Source organism: Martes martes (genome assembly GCF_963455335.1).
Source record: "Martes martes genome assembly, chromosome: 1".
Taxonomy (NCBI): domain Eukaryota; kingdom Metazoa; phylum Chordata; class Mammalia; order Carnivora; family Mustelidae; genus Martes; species Martes martes.
Window position 1 is genome coordinate 142,306,335 of NC_137888.1, and position 23,614 is coordinate 142,329,948.

Genomic DNA, 23,614 nt, shown 5'->3' on the forward strand with positions numbered 1-23,614 from the left:
GATTTCTGCTCTAGTTTTTATTTCTTTTGTTTACTTCATATTTAACTTGCTTTTCTTTTTCTAGTTTCCTAAGGTGGAAGTTCAGCTTATTGATTTTAGGTCTTTGTTCTTTCATAATATTTGCATTTTAATGCTATAAATTCCCCTCTAAATACTGCTTTCACTGTGTCTTGCAAATTTTGATAGACTCTGTTTTCATTTTCATTTAGTTCAAAATATTTTTAAATTTCTCTTAAGATTTCTTCTTTGATCTATATGTTATTTAGGAAAGCATTGTTTAATCTCTGAGTATTTGGGATTTTCTAGTTATCTTCCAATTTTTCTATTCTAGTTTAATTCTACTGTGGTCTGAGAGCAGACTCTTGTATGTTATCTATTTTTAAAAATGAGTTAAGGTATAACTTTATGGCCCAGAACATAGTCTGTCTTGGTGAATGTTCCAAGTGAGCATGAGAAGAATGTATATTCTGCTGTTGCTGGATTAAGTAGTCTATAGATGTAGATTATATTCAGTTGATTGCCATTCATTGATTGATGGTGTTGAGTTCAGCTACAGTGGTTTCCTCTTATCTGCACTTTCGCTTTCCATGGTTTCAGTTATTTGTGGTCAGCCGTGGTCTGGAAGCAGATGATCCTCCTTTGATGCATCATCAGAAGGTCAATAGTAGTCTAACCCTATGCCGCAATGCCTGTGTCATTTACCTCACTTCATCTCATCACGTAGGCATTTTGTCTCACATCTTAACAAGAAGGATGAGTACAGTACAATAAGATATTTTAAGAGAGTTAGCGACCCATTCACATAACTTTTGTTACAGAATATTTTTATAATTGTTCTTTTCATTAGTCATTGTTGTTAATCTCTTATTCTGCCTAATTTATAAATTAAACTTTATCATAACTATGTATATATAGGAAAAACAGTACATATAGGGGTTTATTACTATCCATGGTTTCAGGCATCCACTGAGGATCTTGGAATCTATCACCCCACAGATAAAGGGGAACTACTGAATGTCATTACTGATTTTCTGCTTGCTGGACCTGTTCATTTCTGCTGAAGTCTCCAATTATAATAGTGAGTTCATCTATTTCTCCTTGAGTTCTATCAATTTTTTGTGTTACATGCCTTGACACTGTGTTGTTAGACACATTCATATTAATAATCATTATGTCTTCCTGGAATAATGATGACTTTGTTATTAGGTAATGCTCCTCTTTATCCCTGATAACTTTGCTTGCTATGAAGCCTGCTCTGTCTGAAATTAATATAGCTACTCTTATTAAAATAAGAGTTTTTTGATTAGTGTTTTTTGATTAGTGTTAACATGGTATATCCTTCTGTATCTTTTTACTTTTAACCTCTAGGTGTCTTTATACTTAAATTGAGGGTTTTTTGTAGATAGCATATAATTACTCCACTCTAACAGTCTTTGTTTTTTAACTAGTATATTTAGACCATTGAAATTTAAAGTGGTTATTGATAGAGTTGGATTAATAGCTACCATTTGTGTTACTGTTTTCTATTTGTTTTCCTTTTTCTTTGTTCCTTTTTCTTTTACTCTTTTTTTGCCTTTTGTGTTTTTGTTTGTGTGTTTGTTTGTTTAGAGAGAGAGAGAGACACACAGGGGTATAGAGAAGAAGGGAGAGGGAAAGAGAGAATCTTAAGCAGACTCCATGAGCGTGGAGCCTGATATCACAAGCCAGAGATCATGACCTGAGCCAAAATCAAGAGTCAGACACTTAACTTACTGAGCCACCAAGGCGCCTCATCTTTTTATGGGTTTTTTCCTCCACCTTTTTGGTTTTAATTGAGTATTTTATATGATTTTATTTCCTCTTTTATCATATCAATTATGCTTTCTTTTTAACTTCTTTAGGGAAAAAAATTTTAGGAAAATGGTTTCCCTAAATTCAACACACTGTTGCCATTATTATTTTGAACAAATAGTTTTCAGTTAAAGAATAAGAAAATTTAAAGTTTATATTTTACTTTCACTTAGTCATTCTCTGATGCTCTTCCTTTATGTCAACCCAAGTTTCTGCTCTATATCATTTTCCTTTTCTCTTTTAACATTTCTTGCAAGGTAAGTCTACTGGTAACAAATCAATTTCTCAAATTCTCTCAAGTGTATTTGCCTTTATTTTGAAGGATATTGCACAGTGACCAGAGTTCTAATTTGGTGTTTTTTCCTCTTAACACTAATCACTCCACTCCACTCTACTCCACTCCAAAACTCCACCCTCCTCTTGTTTGCATGGTTTCTGAGAGGACCTGAATGAAATTCTTGTCTTTGCTCCTTTATTGATAAAGCAACGCCTACCACCAGCCTTCTTTCAAGAATTTTTCTTTATCTTTGGTTTTCTATCTTTAGCTTTTATTCTGCTTATTGTTCTCTGAGCTTCCTGGATCTTGATTTGGTGTCTGACATTCATTTGGGGGAAGTTCTCTGTCATTATTGCTTCAGGTATTTCTCCTGTTCCTTTCTATTTCTTTTCCTTCTTGTATTCCAATTTCACATATATTATACTTCTGGGGTTTTCCCATAGATCTTGAATATCCTGTTCTTTTTTTCCCAGTCTTTTTTCTCTGTGCTTCTAGTTTTAGAAGTTTCTATTTTATATATCATCAAACACACAAATTGTTTCCTCAGCTATGTCCAACCAATGAAACTATGAAAGGTATTCTTCATTTTTGTTATAGCATTTTTCATCTCCAGCATTTCTTTTTTAATAATTATTTCTTAGAATTTCTATCTCCCTGGGGTGCCTGAGTGACATGGTAGGTTAAGCTTTTGCCCTTGGCTCAGGTTCCAACCCTGCATCAGGCTTCCTATTCAGCAGGGAGTCTGCTTCTCCCTCTCTCTCCGCCCCTGCCCCCCAGTGATGCTCATGCTTCTCTCTCTCTCTCTCTCAAATAAATAAATAAAGACTTTAAAAAAAAAAAAAAAGAATTTCCATCTCTCTGCTTACAGTACCCATTTGTTCTTGAATGTTCCCTACTTTAACACTGGAGACTTTGGATTTAAAATGACTGTGTTTAGTATACTCAGTCTGATCATTCCAACATCTAGGACATATATGGGTCTGTTTTTGATGCTTGATGCTTGCTCTGTCACTTCAAATTGCTTTTTGCCTTTTAGTTTGCCTTGTTTTGTGTGTATATATATTTTTTTAAATTTTTATTTATTTGCAGAAAGGCAAACATGATGTACCAGGTGAAAGAAACTGTGGTGCATAGGCCTTTACGAGTGTAATGGTGAGGCGTGTGGGGCTGGGGCAGACAGTCTATAGTTCTATGATTAGGTCTCAGTCCTGGACTTTGAACTGCACAAGTGCTTCTCACCTTTTTTACCCCCTTACGTGGCACATGACTGTTAAAGGGGAACTAGAGTTGGTTATTTCCCTTCCCCCACATGGAAGACTACAGCAGGCTAGATTTCCTTCCTGCTAATTAGTTAGGCTCTGAAAAAAACCACAATAGGTTAGGCTCTGGTAAGTTTCTCTTGAGGGCAAACTGCTGAGAACTGAATGCCCTAGCATATTTCATAAAGGTTCCTTTTTTTTCCCCACTGAGGAAGCACAAAGGTATTTTTCTCCAGTCTTCACTGTGAGAACCTGATAGAACTCCTGTAGGTAAACTCACAAAAGTGTGCTTCCCTCCTGCATGACTGGGTCCCCCTAGAATTTCTATCTCTCAGCTTGTTCACATTGAGGCTCCAGCAATTCATCAATTACAGTTCATGTGTTCCTACCCCAGCACTAGTTCCTGTGGAGGTTTCTGCTCCATTAAGTTGTGATTCTTTGTATTCACCTGTCTCCAAATTTGGGGGCAGTGGTTTGCTCTGTGACCTCACTTCTCTAAGGGAATCTAAGAAGAGTTATTGATTTTCAATTTGTTCAGCTTTTTACTTGTTGTGAGGATGGAGTGTGACTTCCAGGCTCTTTACATGCCAGATAGGCAACTGGACTGTCCTCTACCTTTTTAAGAAAATACTTTCTTTCAGCTGTCATCTTTAAAGAAACATAGACTGACAGATTTTCTGAGGCCATGAATGGACAGGCTTTAAAAATTTATTTTTTAAAAAGAAACCATTGATTTGTGTTCATATTTGTACTCCTCTCTAATATGCTTGTAAATTAAAAAAATTTTAACATCTGTTATGCGTCATGAGGCATAACCACCTCTACTGACTTGGAACATTTTCATTTTTTACCTGCAGCTCCTTTTTTGCACATTAAAACTATGATGTGGCCATAGCCCAAAAATGGAGTAAAGACCCTTTTAATTATCCAGATCTACATTTCCTGTTAACTGCTTTTCACTCTGTGTGAGGGTCCCTACATGCAGAGATTTCTGAAGGGAGGAAATTAAACCTTTCTCACTAGGGAAAATTTGGCTCTTAGAAAGTGTTTAATGTTGCTGAAGTTGAACATGGACTTACTGTTATTAATAGAAAAAATGCTAATGATTGTAATGTTTCTCAGCATTATATCAGACTCTCTCCCTTTGGCAAATCCCTTTGAAAATCAGAGTGGTTGTTGATACTTCCCAAAACACTTCTGTGTTGCACTGGGAGATGGTTGTGTAAACCTTTCAACATAAAAAGTTCCTAAAAAAAATCTTTAAAAAAAGAAGAAGAAAAAGAAGGCTTTGGGATGCCTGGGTGACTCAGTCGGTTAAGCGTCTGCCTTCGGCTCAGGTCATGATCCCAGCGTCCTGGAATCGAGTCCCACATAGGGTTCCTTGCTCAGTGGGAATCCTGCTTCTCCTTCTTTCTCTGCCTGCCGCTCCCCTACTTGTGCTCTCTCTCTCTCTGACAAATAAATTTTTAAAATCTTAAAACAAAAACAAAAAGTTCCTGGAACAGCAGTTTGGGTATTTCTGTTTGCAGTTGTCTCCCTGCTGGAAATTTTACATAAGAATGACGTATATGTTGAGGAGAGACATAGGAAATTGATAATTTTTTTTTGTTAACTCAGTATATGATCAGGGTCCATTGGACCCAATTTTGGTTTTTGAGTTTCCTTTTTGTGCAGTTTTAACTACATGTACAAGTTGATATTTCATCATGACTTTTGTTATTAGTGATCTTCAAAAGAAAAAGGAGAAAAAAATTTTAGATACAACAGAGTTTATTCTCTTATAATTACCATCAGGGCCCTTTTATAAATTTGAAATAAATTATGGAATTTCAATAATCTTTGCTTTTTTATCATTACTCATTAATTTATTTCCAACTATGCTAAGAAGACTAAAACAAATTATTATTTTTTAAAGATTTTATTTATTTATTTGATGGACAGAGATCACAAGTAGGCAGAGAGACAGGCAGAGAGAGAGAAGTGGAAGCAGGCTCCCTGCTGAGCAGAGAGCCCCTAAAACAAATTATTTAAATGGGAGAATGATAGAATCACTTAAGATGATACGGTGGTAAAATGTATCATCACTAAACTATTTTCGCTAGTATTCTAAAAGTTAGATCCCTCTTTCTCTCTCACATACACATGCACACGCGCGCGTGCACGTGCAGACCCCAGAATGTCTTTATTAGCTAAAAGAGAACATTGTTGATAATCTGTTATCTACCAGACATTGTTTTAGAAATTTATATAAATTCTATTATTTGAATATCACAATATACCAGTAAGATAATAATTATTACTTCTGGTTTATCAATAAAGAAACTAAAGGTCTGAGAACATATACAGTGTTTTATATCTTACACTGTCTAGTATAGTAACTTATACCTTGTAAACATATGTTTTTAACTAATAAATAATATTCATTTGTTCAGGAGAAAATGTATATTTCAGATCCATAAAAGATTTTGAATAAAATACATGTGCATTTGCTAATTATAAAAAAAATATTGAGTACCTACTGCCTATAAAACGTGGTCCCTGCCTTTAAGGCACATTCTAGTCTTACAGAGTGCTTACACATGTACAGAAGTAACCATAATACAGGGAAGAAAGTCCTGTGTCCTGGGATGACTGTGGTTTTGCAACAGAGGTGATTATTTCTCTTAGGTGGAAGAATCCTCTATGATGGTGGATGGTCTTGTGCATTCATCAGTGGGGAGAAAAAGGGTATTCCAGAAGGGATTATTCTAAGCATGCAGCCGAACATAGGAAAGAGGGCAGTTTACATGTGGCCAGCTAATTATAGGTATAAATGTAATAACCTACTTCTCTGAATTTCTCTGTTTTATGCCAATAGTTTGTTTCTTACTGCAATATTTGCTTTTAGATAGGAAGCATTTATTTACTCTTACATTCATGGATATTTATTATTTTTATTAGTTTTACATGTTCATTGTGAATTACAGTCCTACATTGATAAATTTAATTTCTATGTGTTTTTCTTTAACATTAAATGTAACCCTAAAACCGTAATACTAATGTCCATAACTCTAATTGTTTTTCATTACCGTAATATTAAGGTTAATAAAACAAATGTATGAGCAAATATTTATGCAGTTAATTTAGTTGGAATTCTATGTTGAACCTATAAAAATCCAATTATTAATTATTATTGCCAATAATTTTTATTAATTCATGCACCATTTTGCATATATCAAAATAATATCTTAAAATAATTTTCTATATTCTATTTGGTTCTAGTCCTCTTTTTTGTTGTGTTGCTTATGGGTCCCACATGGAGGCAGCAGACATAAAGATTAGAGACTTGCCAACAGATGGGTCTAGCCCCACTGGATGGCCTCAGGCATAGTACTTAGCCTCAACTTTCTCTGCTGTGAAATGGGGATGGACTACATACTTTGCAAGATTATCAATGAAGTTTAAATAAGATACTGTCTATGTAAAGTCTTTATCCCATGTCTGGCATGGAGGAGATGTTCAAGTAGAGGTCACTGGGATTTCATTCCAGATCTTATATAATTCAGAGTACATAAGCTGACCAGAACCTAAAATAGGATACACTAGATGCTAACTCGAGAACATCCAACCGATTAGACTTAAGGGAGGAGGTTTGTCAAATAAGTATATGAATCCCTAATGCTATTACTTTTGGATTATTTTGTTCTACTTAACTCTGGAAAGTTGAGTTTGTTAGCATTTTGATCAAAAGAACCATTAAAAACACATATTACGGTATGAGAAGGTAGAAAATTCTGATTGTATAACGTTGCACTTACTCAAACAGGAGTGTAGGCATTTTTTTTGAAACAGCTGTACTTTATTATCTTACAGATAAATCCAAAGCAGATGGCAAAGTTGCTGTGGTAGCTAAGAAAAGGGTAAGATCATGTTTCAATATATAAAATATGCAGACTTCAAATTCCATTTGATTAAAGTTATTTTTAAAAGAAAATTGAATTAATATTTAAAAGCAAAATGACATACAATGAGTATTTTTCTTCTAGATGTTGAGTATATGTTTCCTTTTCTAGGTTGACACTAGAAATTTAAGATTTATGATCACTTATTTCAATGTCTCAGAATTATCAGAAATTAGAATGATGAAAAATTTAAAGTTAACAAGTTAGCGATTGCTTTTATTTACATTGTATTTCACGTACATACTCTCATATACTAAAATATTTTTTGTGTACCATATTATTGATATGTGTGCAATCTCATGGAAAATTTAAATAATTAAAGTCCACAGTTTAATATGAACTTTACCTTGAAGTTGAGAATAATATCAGCCATTTATATCGATCCAAACCTAACATCTTTTAAATAAAATTTGTAAAGTCAATAGCACTTTAAAAGAATTTTAAAAATTTAATAGATCATTCTGTACATTGTATGCAGGGAGATGTTTAACTACTTGTTTTCAAAACTATGATTGGAATAGGAAGAACATTCTCCTCAAGTGACAGTATTCTTAATAGGACACTACTTAAAAAGAGAAAGGCCCAATGGTTTAATTAAATTCTTTTGGACAAATAATATATTGACGTCATAAGAAAAAGAATTGTGATTGAAAGGAAAGCCTATCCCTCTAGTTTTTCCTGCATTGAATGGTGGGGTTGGTGCAGGGCAAACCCAGGGAAGGTTGAGTGTAACCCGACAGAAGAGAAAAAAATGTTGGTCACAGACCTATAAATGAACAGACAATGAGGTAAGCATCATTTATGTATTCTGAGTATGTATATATCATGAGTCCTTTCATTTTTGTATTATTTATTTTTATCATGAGTCCTTTTAAAATCTGATTTTGTTTTACACTTTTGCTTTTTGACTTGTAAAAGTAATCTGTATTTTTCACTGGCTAAATAATGTTGCACCTGTATCATAGAAGACACGATTGCCTTTTTCAAAGAAAGGAAATAGTACTTGTGTCTATGTCTGACCATTTAGACAGGAACATGTGAGAGAGTGCAGGATTGTTAATGTAGGTGGAATTGTTTATTTTAGTCTCTGCTACAGGATATTTAGAATCAAAAATGATACAGGTGATAATGACTAACATTTCTATATATTGCTTTATTTTTGCCAGTGATTCTCAATGAACATGGTACTACTGTCTCTAGGACAGTGCTATTTAAAGTGTGAAGTAGCCTATGAACTATTTATTATTTATTATTGATCTGCAATGAGACAAGAGCAAAATATGACAGGAACCATTTAGAAAGTTGTATAGCAATTTGACAGAGTCACTTTTGTCTGTTGAATATAATGATAAAATAGAACTTATATTTTGTATTTATTTTCTATTTCATTTTTTTCCTAGTAACTTATTTTTAATTGTATAGAAGTATAGATCTGGGGCATACTGGGGGCAAAACTGGTCCTTTAAATATTATTTGAGAGGGGAACCTGGGTGGCTCAGTGGGTTAAAGCCTCTGCTTTCAGCTCAGGTCATGATCCCAGGGTCCTGGGATCGAATCCCGCGTTGGGCTCTCTGCTCAGCAGGGAGCCTGCTTCCTCCTGCCTCTCTGCCTGCTTGTGATCTCTGTCTGTCAAATAAATAAATAAAATAAAAAAATATATATTATTTGAGAGACACTGCCCTATGTGTCTTGAAGTGTGTTGGGAATTTGTACAAGTGTCTTGGGCTACAGTAGTTTGGAGGAATAGAGGGCTTTTTATTGGGCTAAGCTAAAGAAACTAGCTATCTTGCAATGCATGGAACAAAACTATATAAGAAAAACTCTTCAGCATTTGGCATGACTTTTGAATGTGCTGCTAGAGTCAACAGACTACAAATATACAGTTGACCCTTGAACAACACGGGGTTGGAGAACTGACCACTGCAGTCAAAAACCCATGTATAACATTTGGCTCCCTTAAATTTAACTACTAATAACATGTTGTCAACTGAAAGAGTAATAAAAACATAAACAATCAATTAACACATATTTTGTATGTTATGTGTATTATATACTGTATTCTTAAAATAAAGTAAGCTAAAGGAAAGGAAATGTTAAAATCATAAGGAAGAGAATATGCATATACAATACTATATTGTAAAAAATCTGCGTGTAAGGAGACCTGTGAAGTTCAAACCTGTGTTGTTCAAGGGTCAACCATAATTGTATAGTGATTTAATTTAAAGTAATACTGAAATATAACATGTTAGACAAAAAGCCAAGGAATTTAGAAGGCTTATTATAGAGCAGGAAGCCAAAATGGAATAAACATATTATTCTTGAAATTATTGAAGAATTTACGTATTTTCTACTCAACATATTGTAACATATTTAGCTACGTATTTAGCCATAAAGAGTAGAAGTGCAGTTACTGAGATACCATGGAAAACATTTAAAAATCGGAAACAGGAAATTTTAGATGCCTTTTAACAGTCTTAAAATCAAATATTACTGAATTGACAGATAAATGTATTATTCTCTTTGAATTTCAAAAAAATAAACATTTAGAAATATTTCATAGTATTGCTGCCCTTTATGTATGTGTTAACACTTTAGAATTAATACTAAGAAATCTGCTATAGATATTGCATATGGAAATTACTTTTAGAAAATTACTTTCTATTGTTTTCCAGTCTTACTCTGATATGTCCCCAAAGTCTACCTTAAAATTCCTCATTACATAAGTATAATATAGATATTAATTGCTTCTTTTTCTAATTTATTATCAAGACAGTCTTCCTTGGGGCACCTGGGTGGCTCAATCAGTTGAGTGTCCAACTCTTGATTTCAGCTCAGGTCATGATCTCAGGGTGGAGAGGTAGAGACCGCCCCACCCCAGCCTCCACACTCAACACAGAGTCTGCTTGAGATTCTCTCTCTCCGTCTGCCCCTCTTCTTGCTTTCACTCTCTCTTTCTCTGTCTCTCTAAATAAATAAATGAAATCTTAAAAAAGAAACATTATTCCTCACATATTAAAAGTTATGGACAAGTTATTTTCAAGTACTAGAGACTGAATGTGGCCCTGATGTGTTGTGGGATTTCTGTGATATTTTGTTACTAGGTCATCTCATGTCATAGCAGTCAGAGAATTATTTCCCCAATAGGGAATTATTTTCCCAGACTCATTTGGGAGAATATAATACTTCCCATTTTCTATGCTTGGGCAATCTATAATTTATTTTAGAATATCATCTCTCTTTAAGATTTGTTTCTTTTCTTTTATGATATAAAATATCTTATCTGTTACTACTTAGCTTAAAGGTAGTTTCACACCCTTACCAACACCTGTTATTTCTTATGTTGTTGGGAATACAAGTTGGTAGAGCCACTTTGGAGAACAGTATGGAGGTTCCTCAAAATGTTAAAAATAGAACTACCCTACCATCCAGCAATTGCACTACTAGGTATTTACCCAAAGGATACAAAAATACATGCACCCTAATGTTTATGGCAGCATTATCAACAATAGCCAAACTATGGAGGAGCCCAAATGTCCAGTAGCTGATGAATGAATAAAGAAGATGTGGCATGCATACACACACACACACACACACACACACACACACACACGCACACAGGAATGTTACTCAGCCATCAAAAATAATGAAATCTTGCCATTTACAATGACATGGATGGAGCTAGAGTATATTATGCTAAGTGAGATAAGTAAATCAGAGACAAATACTATATGATCTCACTCATATGTGGAATTTAAGAAAGAAAACAGACAAACATATGGGAAGGGGAAAAGAAAAAAAGGAGAGAAGGAATCAAGCAATAGAAGACTCTTAATGATAGAGAACAAACTAAAGGTTGATGGAGGGAGGTGGGTGAAGGGTGGGCTAGATGGGTGAAGGGTGTTAGGAGGACACTTGTTATGATGAGCACTGGGGGTTATATGTAAGTGAGAAATCACTGAATTCTACTTCTGAAACAAATATTGCACTCTATGTTAAATACCTAAAATATAAATCAATTAAAAAAAAGAAATGCATGTACTCTCCTACAGTCTAGAAGAGAACTCAGATATTTAAATTAAAAAGAATTATATAAGAATGAATGAAGTGTGGGGTCCCTGGGCGGCTCAGTCAGTTAAGCGTCTGCCTTTAGCTCAGGTCATGATCCCTAGGTCCTGGGGTGGATCACTGCATTGGGCTCCTTGCTTAACAGGGAGTCTGCTTTTCCCTCTCTCTCTGCCCCTCTCCCCCACTCATGCTCTGTCTCGTTCTCTCTCTCTCAAATCAATAAAATCTTTTTTAAAAAAAGAAGGAATGAAGTATGTCTACAATAAAGTTACAAGTAAAAACAAAAAAAAAAAGTAGTTTCTGTTCTTATGTCCACCACTACTTCCTGTTGGTACATTTTTCTATAGATCCTGTACAGATTGACTTTATCCAAACTTATTTATTCATGATAGGGATGATTGGCATTTATCTTCCTGATTATGTCTTCAAATGTAGTTGTTCTCAAACATACACATATAGAAATGCATTTTCATTTTATGATAAATATATTTTATTTCTCTCTTATAGTATAGTTAAGTATTTTGAAATTATTCATGTAGTCAGATATATTAATTATGTTACAGGCTACAATTGCTGTAACAAGGAGACTCCAAATTACAGGGAGTCATATAAGATAGGAGTTTATCTATCACTTTATTCTGTACTTGACCAAAGGTGGGCCAATGATCCAGGGTGGGAGGAGGCCTTGCCCCACAAAATTATTTAGACTCCCAAGTTTTTTCTGTTTTATTGTTATGTGAACCCCCAGGGTGTGGTCCTAATCTATATGGTCAAAAGTTGAGTACACTATCACATCCACATTCTGGCCCATGAAAAGAGGTAAGGTGGAAAAGGAGTACAAACAATTAGCTGAACAGGAAACATGAACTTGAAGCTGTGCATGTCATTTCTCTGACATCGCATTGGCAAAACTTAGTAATATGTCTACACCCAGTGCCAAAGGGAAGGAGGGGACTGCAGCTTCTAACTGGACCAGTTTAGATACTGGTCTGTGACTTTCATTTAAGAATAGAGAATGGTATGTTTCAAAATATCCCTTATAAAAGGGATTGGTTATGTCTGATAGAGCTGAGAAGCTTGTAGATTGCCTCACTTGACCCTCACAATACCAGTGGGAAATAGGTATTACCATAATTCTTCTTACAAAGAAACTGCTCCCAGAGATAGTAAGTGACTAACAGGAGAGGCTGAGCCAGGGTAGAATTCCAGTTCTGATAGTCCATAATACCACAGCTTCTTTTAACATTTCTTTGGTTTTTAAATCCCTTTACTATCTTCGAAATACCAAATCACTTTTTAGTGTCTTTTTAAGTATCCAAATCACTTTGTATATTTGACTCTTAAATAATCGGAAACTTCATCCTTATGAATAGGCACAATTCTAGCTTTCAAACAATTCTTCCAGGCACATGGGTGGCTCCGTCGGTTAAGTGCCTGCATTCAGTTCAGGTCATAGAGCCTGTTTCTGAACCCTCTCCTCCCAGGTCCTGCTCGCTCTCACGCTCTCTCTCTCTCTCTCTCAAATAAATAAATAAATAAAATCTTTAAAAAAAAAAAACACAATTCTTCATCAATATAGTACTTTCAGATTATAAAACATTTCTGCAAATATTGTCCTTCACTTCAGACCCTTGGGAAGAAGGCATAGAAGACAATATCATCATCACCTTACAAAGGAGAAAATTTATAGTTAGAGAAATCAAGGAAATCATCATAGCCACACAGTGCTCCTTAGGTACTTTTATTTAAAATTAATTAGTTTTCCTTAGTTCTTATTCAACTATTAGCAAGCTAGTCCTACTAGAGTTTGAGTGTTAATTTCACCTAATAAGTAGTTTTTATTTTTCTATACATTTTGGATATATGGCTATTGAAGATACTATATCTTTTAAGATTTTGTTTATTTACTTACTTATTTAAAGATTTTATTTATCTGAGAGAGAGTGTGTGTGTGTGTGTGTCCAAGCAGGCAGAGAGACAGAAAGAAAGGGAGAGAGAGAATCCTGAGCAGACTCCATGCTGAGCTCAGAACCCGAAGTGGGGCTCAGTCTCATGACCCTGAGGTTATGACCTGAGCTGAAACCAAGAGTCAGACATTTAACTGACTGTACCCCCCAGGGTCCCTGAAGATAGTATTTTTTTTTAAGATTTTATTTATTTGACAGACAGAGATCACAAGTAGGCAGAGAGGCAGACGGAGAGAGAAGAGAAAGCAGGCTCCCCGCCAAGCAGAGAGCCCAATGCGGGGCTCGATCCCAGGACCCTGGGATCATGACCTGAGCCAAAGGCAGAGGCTTTAATCCACTGAGCCATCCAGGCGCCCCGAAGATAGTATTTTTTAAGGATAGAACTGTTTAATATAAAACTCAATATGTGGACAAGAAGAAGCTGTTGGTGTGAAACCAAAAGGTAATAATAATAATATGTATTAAGTGCCTTCTAAGGCCAGTGTATACAAGTGTTACTTCATTTGATTCAACAACTATTATGTAAGAGAGCCAGTGTTGGGGCGCCTGGGTGGCTCAGTGGGTTAAAGCCTTTGCCTTTGGCTCAGGTCATGATCTCCGGTCCTGGGATCGAGCCCCCCATCAGGCTCTCTGCTCAGCAGGGAGCCTGCTTCCCCTGTCTCTCTGCCTGCCTCTCTGCCTGCTTGTGATCTCTCTCTCTATCAAATAAATAAATAAATAAAATCTTAAAAAAAAAAAAAAAGAGAGAGTCAGTGTTGTCTCTTGTTAGTGAATGAAGAAAATAGGCAGAGGGCTGTTCACCACTGTCAAAAATGTAATACAGAGGTGAATGATAAAAAAAGTAAGTTAATTGGCAGTATAGCCCCTTATCCTGGGTTGCAAATCCTAACAGTCTATTTTATTTGTTTGTATTTATATAAACAAATGTGTATACATACATGTAAAAGTATTTTGTGATTGTCTTGTTTTTACAACAATGATATGTTATTCTGTAGATTTAACACTTAGGCTAACAGTTACAGATCTGTTTTTAATCTTCTTCAGAGCCTACAATAGCAGATCTATCACAGTTAGTCAGTCAGCCCTATAGAGATGAGCGAGTGGGAGTTTTCAAGTCACGGGTATGGTTTGATACTGCTACATGTAGTGCTCTCATAAACCTCCTTGTACATATATCTTTAAATACTGACGCCATTATTTTTGTAGGATAAATTCCCCAAATGGGCTTGAAAGATCAAAACTAACCACAGTGTCACCTGCCTCCCTTGTATTGTGAAAGGACCTTGAGGAATAAGTTGTCCGAGTTCTGTGTTGGCCTGTGTTGGGTTGCACTGGTGGTTGCTGCCACCTCTTTGAACCAAGATGTAAGAATGTTGCCACCTTGAAAACCATTGCTAAGTGCCAACTGGGAATAGTGCTTCTTGGGTCAAGTAGGAGAGCTATATCTAAAGGCCGGTGCCATTCCCATAGGCCCCTTTGAGCTGTTCAGCTGTATGTGGCTACCCATTAAGATCGAGGTGAGGAGTTTTAGGTGCACACACCTTTTTACCTGACCACCACTCTGCCCAGTGGAGCAGTCTCAATGAAAGAGAGTTAGAGTAAGCCTCACTAATCTCTGAGTCCCACTTGAAAAAAAAAAGAAGGGGAAGATCTAGATTGTCTCTAAGTCCCTTTCTGCTCTAATATTCCATGAAATATTTATAACAGCTCGGTAAGTAATTTCAGAATGTCAAAGGACTTGTGCAGACCAGAGTAAATAATCCGGGTCAGTTGGCTCTAGAAAGAATGAAATGAAAGAATAAAGATAGTAGTTTATCAGGAAATGGGTGGAGTAGCTGATGCTGTTACCTGTTACAGATTCTGAAAGATGTTTAAATATAAAACCAAGTATTCAGGAAACAGCATATTGTGGTAGACAGAATAGAAACTTATGAATGAACCAGATCTGACTTCTATAGCTAGTTCTGCTACTTAGATGTGTGACCTTCTTTGTTTTAGAAACCAAATAATAATTACCTTGTGTGAGTGTTATAAAGGTAACGTGTGTGAGTGTTATAAAGGTAACATGAAAAACAATTATAATAGGTTTGGGTTTACTGTATTTTAGTAGATGCTTGTTTAATAAATGCCTAGTACTTTTCTAATTTCTAAGAAATAGGACGGATTTAAGAATATTTAAAATTTTCAGATTTACAATAACATCATAGTTCTATTAGGTTAGATTATGTCGAAGCTTCTTTATAAAATTAACTCCCACATTTTTTTTTAAGATTTTATTTGTTTATTTGACAGACAGAGATCACAGGTAGGCAGAGAGGCAGGCAGAGAGAGAGGGGGAAGCAGACTCCCTGCTAAGCAGAGAGCGCGAAGCAGGGCTCGATCCCAGACCCTGGGATCACGACCTGAGCCAAAGGCAGAGGCTTTAACCCACTGAACCACCCAGGCGCCCCTAACTCCCACATTTTAATCGTGATTTAATTTTTTCAAAGTACTATAATAACATTATATTTGGAGGACAGAACTTTTTTAAATCATCTAAAATCCATCTGCACGATTAAAAATTTTAAATTAATTTTTGCATTTGTGTACAGTTGTTTCTATATGCATGGTTTTTTGCATAGTTTTAATCATTGAGCAATGTGCTGTTAATGTTCATTTATGTATTATATCACAAATCTTTTTCATGTTGCTTTATAGTTCTTATTGGGGTTTTTTTAAATTAGTGAAATAGTATTATGAGAAAACAAAAAAGAGCAGATATAAATTCTTTCCCAACTATAATTTCACTTCTGAAAGAAAAGCCACTGTTAATAGTTTTATATACTTTATGCATGTATAAATATATGTAGTATATGTGCAAATAAATGTGAAAAACAATATATAATATTTATATGTATAAATATATATACTTTATTAACATGAATGTAATGAATTAAACCTTACTTTTTTCATTCAATAATATATTGTGGACATCTGAGAAGAATGAGAAAGTCAGAGATCTACCAGATCTGTCCCATTTGCATAGCATATCTTTTTATAGAAGCTGCTTCATTTATTGAACATTCTCCTGGACATTTAGGTTGATTCTGGATTAGCAAAATTATAAATAAAAATGCAGCAACATCATTGTACATAAATCTCTTTAAATGTTTCTGTAAATATTTCTACACTAAAAATTGCCAGAAGAGAACTTGCTGAGTCAAAGAGTAGGCACATTTTCAATTTTGCCAAATTGCTAAACATCTCCCATCCAAAAAATCCCCCAACATTATGGTACCAATTACAGTCCCGTTACTAGTGTAAGGGAATGTCTAGACTGCCTTAACATGCCAACTCTAGCCATTACCAGTCTTTTTTCTTTATAAATTGTTTTATTTTTATTTTCATTATAAATTTATGTAAAACATCCTAGGGAGAAAATACCAAAGGTTACAAAATGTGTAAAATGGAAAGTTCAAGTCATTTTCTCCCCTGTTGTTGTCCCATCTCTAACATTTTACTATTTCAAAATCTGGAAATAAGCATCCTTGTACATTTTTGCACAAATTCAACAGAATAATTCCTGTAAGTGAAATGGCTGGGCTAAAGGATGTGAGTATTTAAAATTTGTTTATATATAAGGAAAGACTGAAAAATTGTTACATATTGAGGGAAACTATGGAGGCGTACAACCAAATGTAATGTGAGATCCTACTTTGGGTCCTGAAACAGAAAAAGGGCATCAGTGGGAAAAATCATGAAATTTGAATTAGGTCTTTATTCAGTTAATGGTTTTGCAGCAATGTTAATTTCCTGTTTCGATAATTGTGCTATGATTTTGTGTAATGTTAACATTGGGGGAGGCTGGGTGAAGACCATGTGGGAACTCTTTTGAGCTATATATGTAACTTTCTGTGAATCTAAAATTATTTCAAAATAAAAGTTAAAAATTCCAGTCAAGCATTGTCAAATTCTCTTCAAAACAGTTACGTCTGAGTACTCCTACCAGTGCTTTTCCTACTCTCTTGCCAGCTTTAGATATCTTTACGTATTTGCCAATATTTAAAAGGAGATATAAAATAACAGTAACATTGTTTTCATTTGCTGTTATCTATTTATTTTTTTTTTACTTTAATGAGGTTGAGCACACTTTTTTTTAGATTTATTTATTTATTTATTTATTTGAGAGAGAGAGAGAGAGAGGGAGAGCACGCACCAAGTGGGGGCAGCCCCAGGAGGGGGAGAAGCAGGGAGCCCGATGCAGGGCTCCATCCCAAGACCTCAGGATCATGACCTGAGCCAAGGGTAGACATTTAACTGACTGAGCCACCCAGGCGCCCTGTTGGAGCACTTTTTAATGCATTTATTGGACATTTTATTTCTTCTGAAAACTGACTATTTATACCCTTGCTTGTTTCTTCCATAGACTGGCTTCCCTCTCTCTCTCTCATTTTTTTTAATTGAATTGTAGGTGTTCTCTTTAATATTGATTGTTAATACTTAATATGCTGCAAACATTTTTTCAGTTTCCCTTTTTTATAATTCTTTTGCTGTACTTACATAGTAAAAAAATTTTTTTTTCTTTTAGGATTTTAGAGCTTTTGTGACATGCTTTGAAAGACTGCCCTTTCATTAAACAAAATATGTTGTGATTCATTTAATCTTTCTTTAATTCCTGTTGGTCACACTTTGATGAAAATCTCCATGAGATTTTCTCCTTTCCCACCACATGTTTGGTTTCCTTCTGACAGCTCCCAGTAGAAGGATCCCTGGGACAGTGATAGGAATACACCACAGTGCATGCAAATGCCACAGTCAGAGACAGGTGTTCTCACATAAAAATGTTGTTGCCAGTGTACATCATACTTTGTTGTTTTAATTTGCATTTCTGTGACTTGTAATAAATTGCCTGTGTCTGAGTTCTTAATATTATCTTGCAAATTTATATGAATACTTTATATGCTAGTAATGAAAATATAAATTTTTGCCATCATTTCAGTATATGCTTTTCCCAGCATATTGCTTGTTTTTCTATTATTTTTTTCCTGGAAATATGGAGGTTAAATATTTGCATGTGGTCACATCTGCAGTTCTGAGATTTTTTTATTTCTTACTTAGCATAGGCTTCTTCATAGATAATAATGCAGTGGAGTGAGTAAGAAGAAGAACATCTAGAGGTAGACTGTTGAGGTAGCAATCCTGGCTCTGTCACCTACTAGCAGTATGATCTGATATTAGCTACTTAACTCTGTAAGCTCTCAATTTCCCATTAAGTGGGAAGAATGGAAGTATTGCAAAGACTCTGACTTTGACAATTTGTGTAAAGATTGCTCTAACAAGTTGTGTAAAGCACATAACATAGTGCTTACAACATAGAAAACATTTCACAAATGTTAGCTATTATGGGAATATAGATTTATTTTTATATGAGATATGAGGATAGGGTATAAAAATTTTATGCAACTTGCTAAGATGGGGTTCAGTACATACTACCCCAAAGATGGCATCTTGGTATATTGAATATTTCAAGCTGAAAGAATTTATGAAATGGCAGGTGCAGGAAGAATTTTCTGACTTTTTCTGGAGCAGGTTATAAGAGCCTCATGTAAGATACCATCCTTGCAATGGAAGGAAAGGAGGTTTCTTATCTCTAAAGGTAGAGGGAACCTGAGAAGAATCTGAGGGAGTAAGCCTTGCCATTTCCACAGTTTACTACACTTAACTCCTACCCTTTTCATATCCTGTCACATTTTCCCACGACCTTCTACTCTTCAAACCTAGCTTAAAAACTCAGGTTTAACTGCTTCTTCAGATCCTTAATGAAGGCTGCCATGTCACATAAAACTTACATTAAATAGGGGCACCTGGGTGGCTCAGTAGGTTGGGCCACTGCCTTCGGCTCAGGTCGTGATCCCGGGGCCCTGGGATCAAGTCCCGCATCAGGCTCTCTGCTCAGTGGGTAGCCTGCTTCTCCCCATCCCGCCCTCTGCCTGCCTCTCTGCCTACTTGTGATCTCTGTCTGTCAAATAAATAAATAAAATCTTAAAAAAAAAAAAACCTTACATTAAATAAATCTGTATGCTTGTTTTTGTTTGTCCTTTTTAAAAAATTTATTTACTTATTTGAGAGAACCCCCAAGCAATCACCCCACTAAGCGTGGAGCCGAGTTGGGGCTTGATTCCAGGACCCGGAGATCATGACCTGAGCTGAAATCAAGAGTTAGACAGTCAACTGACTGAGCCACCCATGCGCCCCTAAATCTATATGCTTTTTCTCTTGTTAATCTGTTTTTTTGTTACAGCGGCCCCCCCTGGAGAAATTAGAAGGGTAGAGGAAAAAGATATTTTTCTTTCCTACACTGCCAGTTATTCCAATACCATTTATTGACTAACAAGTAATGTTTCCCTTCTTTACTCTTTTTTATCTTCTTTATAATATTTGCCATCTTCACTATGTGACATATGACATTTAATATGTCAGAATGCCTACTTCTCTATCTATTCATCTATTAGGTCTTAAATTTCAAATTGCTTTAGTTATTGTTTATCTTTTTAATGTGTATATTTGTGATCCTTCGTTAGTATAATCTTTAAAAATTGTTCTCATAGTTCTTATCTGTTTACTTTTTCAGATTGTATTGTGTCTTTGCATGTGTGTGTGTGTGTGTGTGTGTGTGTGTAATGTATGTATGTATTTTCTGTATATTATCATGTTTTGACATTTTGAAAAACCTTTCTGACTGGGGAAAAACTGCCCCTTACCAGTAGCAAAGGATACATCTTTCATATGCAAATCAACCAGTTCTAAACCCTTATTCTTCAACTAATTTCTTAGCAAACTCTGAAATACCAAGCCAATATTTCCATTGCCCTCAGTCATCCCATAATTGAATACCAGGCAACTGGTGATCATTCCAATAGGCCAGAGCCCTCCAGAATTACTGAAACTAGCCAGTCCTAAACTGTTCACCCTACCCAACCTTGCCTTTCCCATGGAAACCCCAATAAAGGCACAATTTAAATAGTTTTAACTACATACAAATGAACTTTAGAATTACAGAGTTGAAGCCCCAAGAAAAATTGTGTTGAGATAATGATTGGTATTGTAGAAAATCTATGGGTTAATTTAGGGAGAAATTATATGTTTATAATGTTAAATACACCCATGCAGAAATACAACTTGTCTCTCTGTTTCCCTTTAGCTTTTTTAATGTAGAATTTTACATATTTCTAATTAAGACTATCTCAGATAGTATTACTAATTAGAAAAGGATCTCTTTGTCATTATGTTTTCTAATTTTTTTGGCTTATATACAGAAATTATGTCTGTATATATGAGTATCTTTTTTCTTAACACTTCGCTTTTATTAGTGCCAAGAGTTTAACTTGTAACACTTTGAAAGACAAAATTAATGATCGCTGTCTTGATTTATACATTTATGTATGAGGAAATTAGGCTATTATATTTTCTGATGAAAAAATATTTTTCCCCAAAATTATTGCAAAAATTCTTCATAATAAGCAGGAAATTTTCATTAGCCCTGTCGCAGGATAAGTTGCCTACATTTTATGACTAGATGTCTAGATATTTGTGTTAATTAATAAGTTTGCTATTAATATGGAATTCATGTACTGCAACTCACTTGATTCACTAGCTTTATATTTATCCTTCCCCAAAGATAAATATTATAATAGATCCCTACTGCTGGCTTCTAGCCCCAGGCAGAGAGAAATCTCTGAAAAGAATAGTAAGCAGAGGAAACCCCTTAGGAAGAGTCTCAGTCAGAATTCAAAACTCATTTAGATTCCTTTTGGATTCTACTCTGTGGGCATCATTCACCTTTCCATAGGCCAGTGTTCCCCAGACTTGAATCATTCAGGTATTCTATCACCATTTTGCCATTTACTATACTGTTAGTTACTATAGTTTTCTTTCATTTGGCTTAACTTTTTCTTAATTTAACTTTTTAATTGAGGTTAAAATTTAAACACTGTGGAAGATACTAAGTGTAGAATTTCCTGAGTTTTTCTTAAATGTATATACACTCATGTAACTACCATCCCTGATCAAAATAGATAATATTTTCTTCACCCGAAATCTAAATTTTAAAATGCAATTGCACTATTTTGTTGTGCATTTGCATTTTTAAAATACATAGAAAAATATATTAATATATATAGAAATTATCCATTTATCACTTTAAATCATCAGTGGAAATCTTAACATAGAAAGTTATTTTCATACTAATTTCAATTAACTTGTACTCAAAACCTGGAGGGTAACTGGGAAACGGCACCACCACAAGGCAGTGTTGTGAAACACACTTCCAGAGAAGTGTTTTTTGTTGTTGTTGTTGTTTTTAAGATTCTGTTTTTAAGTCATCCCTACACCCAACTTGGGGCTTGAACTCAAAACCTGGAGATCAAGAGTTGCATGCTCCACTGACTGAGCCAGCTGGGGGCCCTTGGGGGAGTAACTTTTAACATGGTACTCTTTAATAACTCAGTAACTAAAGATGCTTAATTAGGTTGCAAGGTTTACTTCTTTTATCTTGAATTACAATCTGTGGGAATTCTATAGGATAACTATTAGCAGTAAAATACAAAATTAGACAAAATGGATTAATCTTGGATATCCAAAGCTTTTTATGTACCATTTATGAGAGCAAGCAAAATCCCTTGACTCAGAGTACCTGTTTTTTGGTGTGGATGATTGTATTTGCTCTTTAAATTTTATTTATTTATTTAAAGTTTTAAATGCAGTAATCTCTGCACCCAGTGTGGTGCTTGAACTCATAACCCAAAGATCAAGAGTCACATGGTCTAAAAGACTCAATCTCAAAAAAAAGACTGAGGGTTGCTGGGGGCAGGGGGACGGGAGAGAGTGGTAGGGATATGGACATTGGGGAGGGTATGTGCTATGATGAGTGCTGTGAAATGTGTAAACCTGGCGATTCACAGACCTGTACCCCTGGGGTTAAAAATACATTATATGTTTATTAAAATAAATAAATTAATTTTTTTTAAAAAAAGAGTCACAGGGTCTTCTAACAGAGTCAGCCAGGCACCCCTGCTCTTTAAATGTTAAGGGGGGGAAAAAATTTACTTTGGGATTTATGTATTTGCTTAACCCTTTCTTTGCTTTGACTTTCAGCCCATGGATCTGACTTCAGCCAGATTGATCTCCTCATCATTCTCATAAGATGGGCAGTGGGAGTGGGAGGAGCCTGAGGGATAGAGGAGAAATGTGTCTTCAATTCTGTGAAGGCTGAGAGAGGCGAGGGAGCTGTAGAAGAAAAATTTGAAGATAGCAGAGATTGGTTCATAAGGTTGAAGGAAAGAAGCTGTCTTTATAAAAGTTTAAGGTAAAGCAATAAGTGTTGATGTAGAAGCCACGCAAGTTATCCAGAAGATCTAGCTAACATAATTTATGAATGTGGCTCCATTAAACAACTCTTTTTCACTGTAGATGAAATAGCTTTATTTTGGAAAAAGATGCCATCTAGGACTTTTGTAGGTAGAAAGGAGAATTCAATGCCTGGCTTCAAAGCTTCACAAAGCTGACTCTCTTGTTAGAAGCTAATGTACCTCGTGACTTTAAGTTGAAACCAGTGCTCACTAACCAGTCAAAAATCCTAGGGCCCTCAAGAATTATGCTAAATTATCTATTCTGCCTGTGCTCTATATATGGAATAACAAAGCCCGGATGACAGTATCTCTACTTATAGCATGTTTTACTGAATATTTTAAGCCCACTGTTGAGACCTACTGCTCAGGGAGAAAAAAAAAAAAAAGAGAGAGAGATTCCTTTCAAAATATTACTGCTCATTGACAGTGCACATAATTGCCCATGAGCTACAATGGAGATAATACAATGAGAGTAATGTTGATTTCATACCTGCTAATTCAACGTCCATTCTGCAGCCCGTGGATCAAGGGCTGTAATTTCAAATTTCAAGTCTTATTATTTAAGAAATACATTTCAAAAGGCTGTGGTTGCCATAGAGAGTGATTCCTTGATGGATCTGGGCAAAGTAAATTGAAAACCTTCTGGAAAAGATTCACCATCTAGATGTCATTAAGTCATGGGAAGAGGTCAAAATATCAACTTAACAGGAATTTTGAAGAAATTGATTCCAACCCTCATGGATGACATTGAGATATTAGGACTTCAGTGGGGGAAGTAACTGCAGATATGGTAGAAATAGCATGAAAACTAGACTTAGAAGTGGAGCCTGAAGATGGGACTGAATTGCAGCAAACTCATGATAAAACTTGAATGGATGAGGAGTGGCTT

At 35.3% G+C, this 23,614-nt stretch overlaps 1 protein-coding gene across 1 annotated transcript in view; it reads left to right on the plus strand.

The window, feature by feature from the left end:
• ZCWPW2 (zinc finger CW-type and PWWP domain containing 2) overlaps nt 1–23,614 on the plus strand; it is a 121,313-nt gene that overhangs the window by 79,705 nt on the left and 17,994 nt on the right. The window contains exon 6 of the mRNA XM_080814961.1: nt 7,219–7,265. Within this exon, the coding sequence (XP_080671087.1) occupies nt 7,219–7,265 (47 nt within the window). The remainder of the gene's footprint in view (nt 1–7,218; nt 7,266–23,614) is intronic.